Source organism: Sinocyclocheilus rhinocerous, unplaced genomic scaffold (genome assembly GCF_001515625.1).
Source record: "Sinocyclocheilus rhinocerous isolate Xijiao unplaced genomic scaffold, SAMN03320098_v1.1 scaffold2309, whole genome shotgun sequence".
Lineage (NCBI taxonomy): Eukaryota > Metazoa > Chordata > Actinopteri > Cypriniformes > Cyprinidae > Sinocyclocheilus > Sinocyclocheilus rhinocerous.
This window is the reverse complement of record NW_015644615.1, coordinates 83282-84288: the sequence shown is the minus strand read 5'-3', so window position 1 is coordinate 84288 and position 1007 is coordinate 83282. Positions and strand designations below refer to the sequence as shown.

The 1007-nt window shown below is 46.4% G+C and overlaps 1 protein-coding gene across 3 annotated transcripts in view; it reads right to left on the bottom strand.

Moving 5' to 3' along the window:
• Positions 1-1007, bottom strand: part of LOC107758387 (poly(A)-specific ribonuclease (deadenylation nuclease)) — a 10384-nt gene that overhangs the window by 8610 nt on the left and 767 nt on the right. For all 3 annotated transcript variants that reach the window (XM_016576104.1, XM_016576105.1, XM_016576106.1), the window contains exon 3: positions 267-346. In XM_016576104.1, the coding sequence (XP_016431590.1) occupies positions 267-346 (80 nt within the window). The remainder of the gene's footprint in view (positions 1-266; positions 347-1007) is intronic.

The following is a 1007-nucleotide window of genomic DNA, read 5'->3' as shown; positions in this document are numbered from 1 at the left end:
AAAATATATAATTATCTCACCTAAATGTTTGATCATGCAATGCTTTTTTGTTGTTATAATGAGGCAGTTGTTGCACAATAGCTTTCACGCAGCACAAGCCTGATTGGTGAGCTGTATGTGAGGCAGCCTTGTGTGCGCGCTTCGAGTGAACCATCTCTAGGAGAGTGTGCGAGCGCCGAGCGGTTTAAAACACTGGCAAGACTTAAAAAGAAATACAAATTATAAACATCAGTGTGTGAGTGTGAGAGAGAGAGAGTGTTCTTTACCTTCCTCAGTTTAGTGTATCTCTCCTCTGGTGTATCCAGTCCATTGGTCAGAGCACTGACTGACAGCCCATCACTGATTCCTACAACAACACACACACACACACACATTAATACACACTCACTCACACACACACAGGTTTGTTTTTGTGATGAAGAGACGAGAGAAAACACGAGGAGGCCGTCTGTCTGTCTGTCTGTCCCGTGACCTGATTACAGGAGCCTGCACCGGTTTACTCTTTCACCAGCTTTTCTTTCTGTTTGCAGCATTTTAATCGTGTGATGTCATCAAACACAGCTCCTCCTGAACCCATACAACAATCAACACGTCTCAATAACCGTGATCAGATTCACACGCTACTGTCAGACTCCACACACTACCCACACTCTCACACTCACTCTCACTCTCACTCTCACACTCTCACACTCACACTCACTCTCACACTCACTCAAACACTCACACTCACTCTCACTATCACACTCACTCTCACACACTCATGGCCGTCTGCCACAACACTGATCTACCAATCAATAGCCAACAAAACACTGGAGGCTCTCTCACACACACGCACACACACACACACACACACACTCTCACACACACACACACAGGGACAGACAGACACACACACACTCTCTCTCACACACACAGGGACAGACACTCTCACACACACTCTCTCACTCTCACACACACACACACACATACTGGTTTCCTTGGTTTAGCAGGACTTTGATGGCCAACCC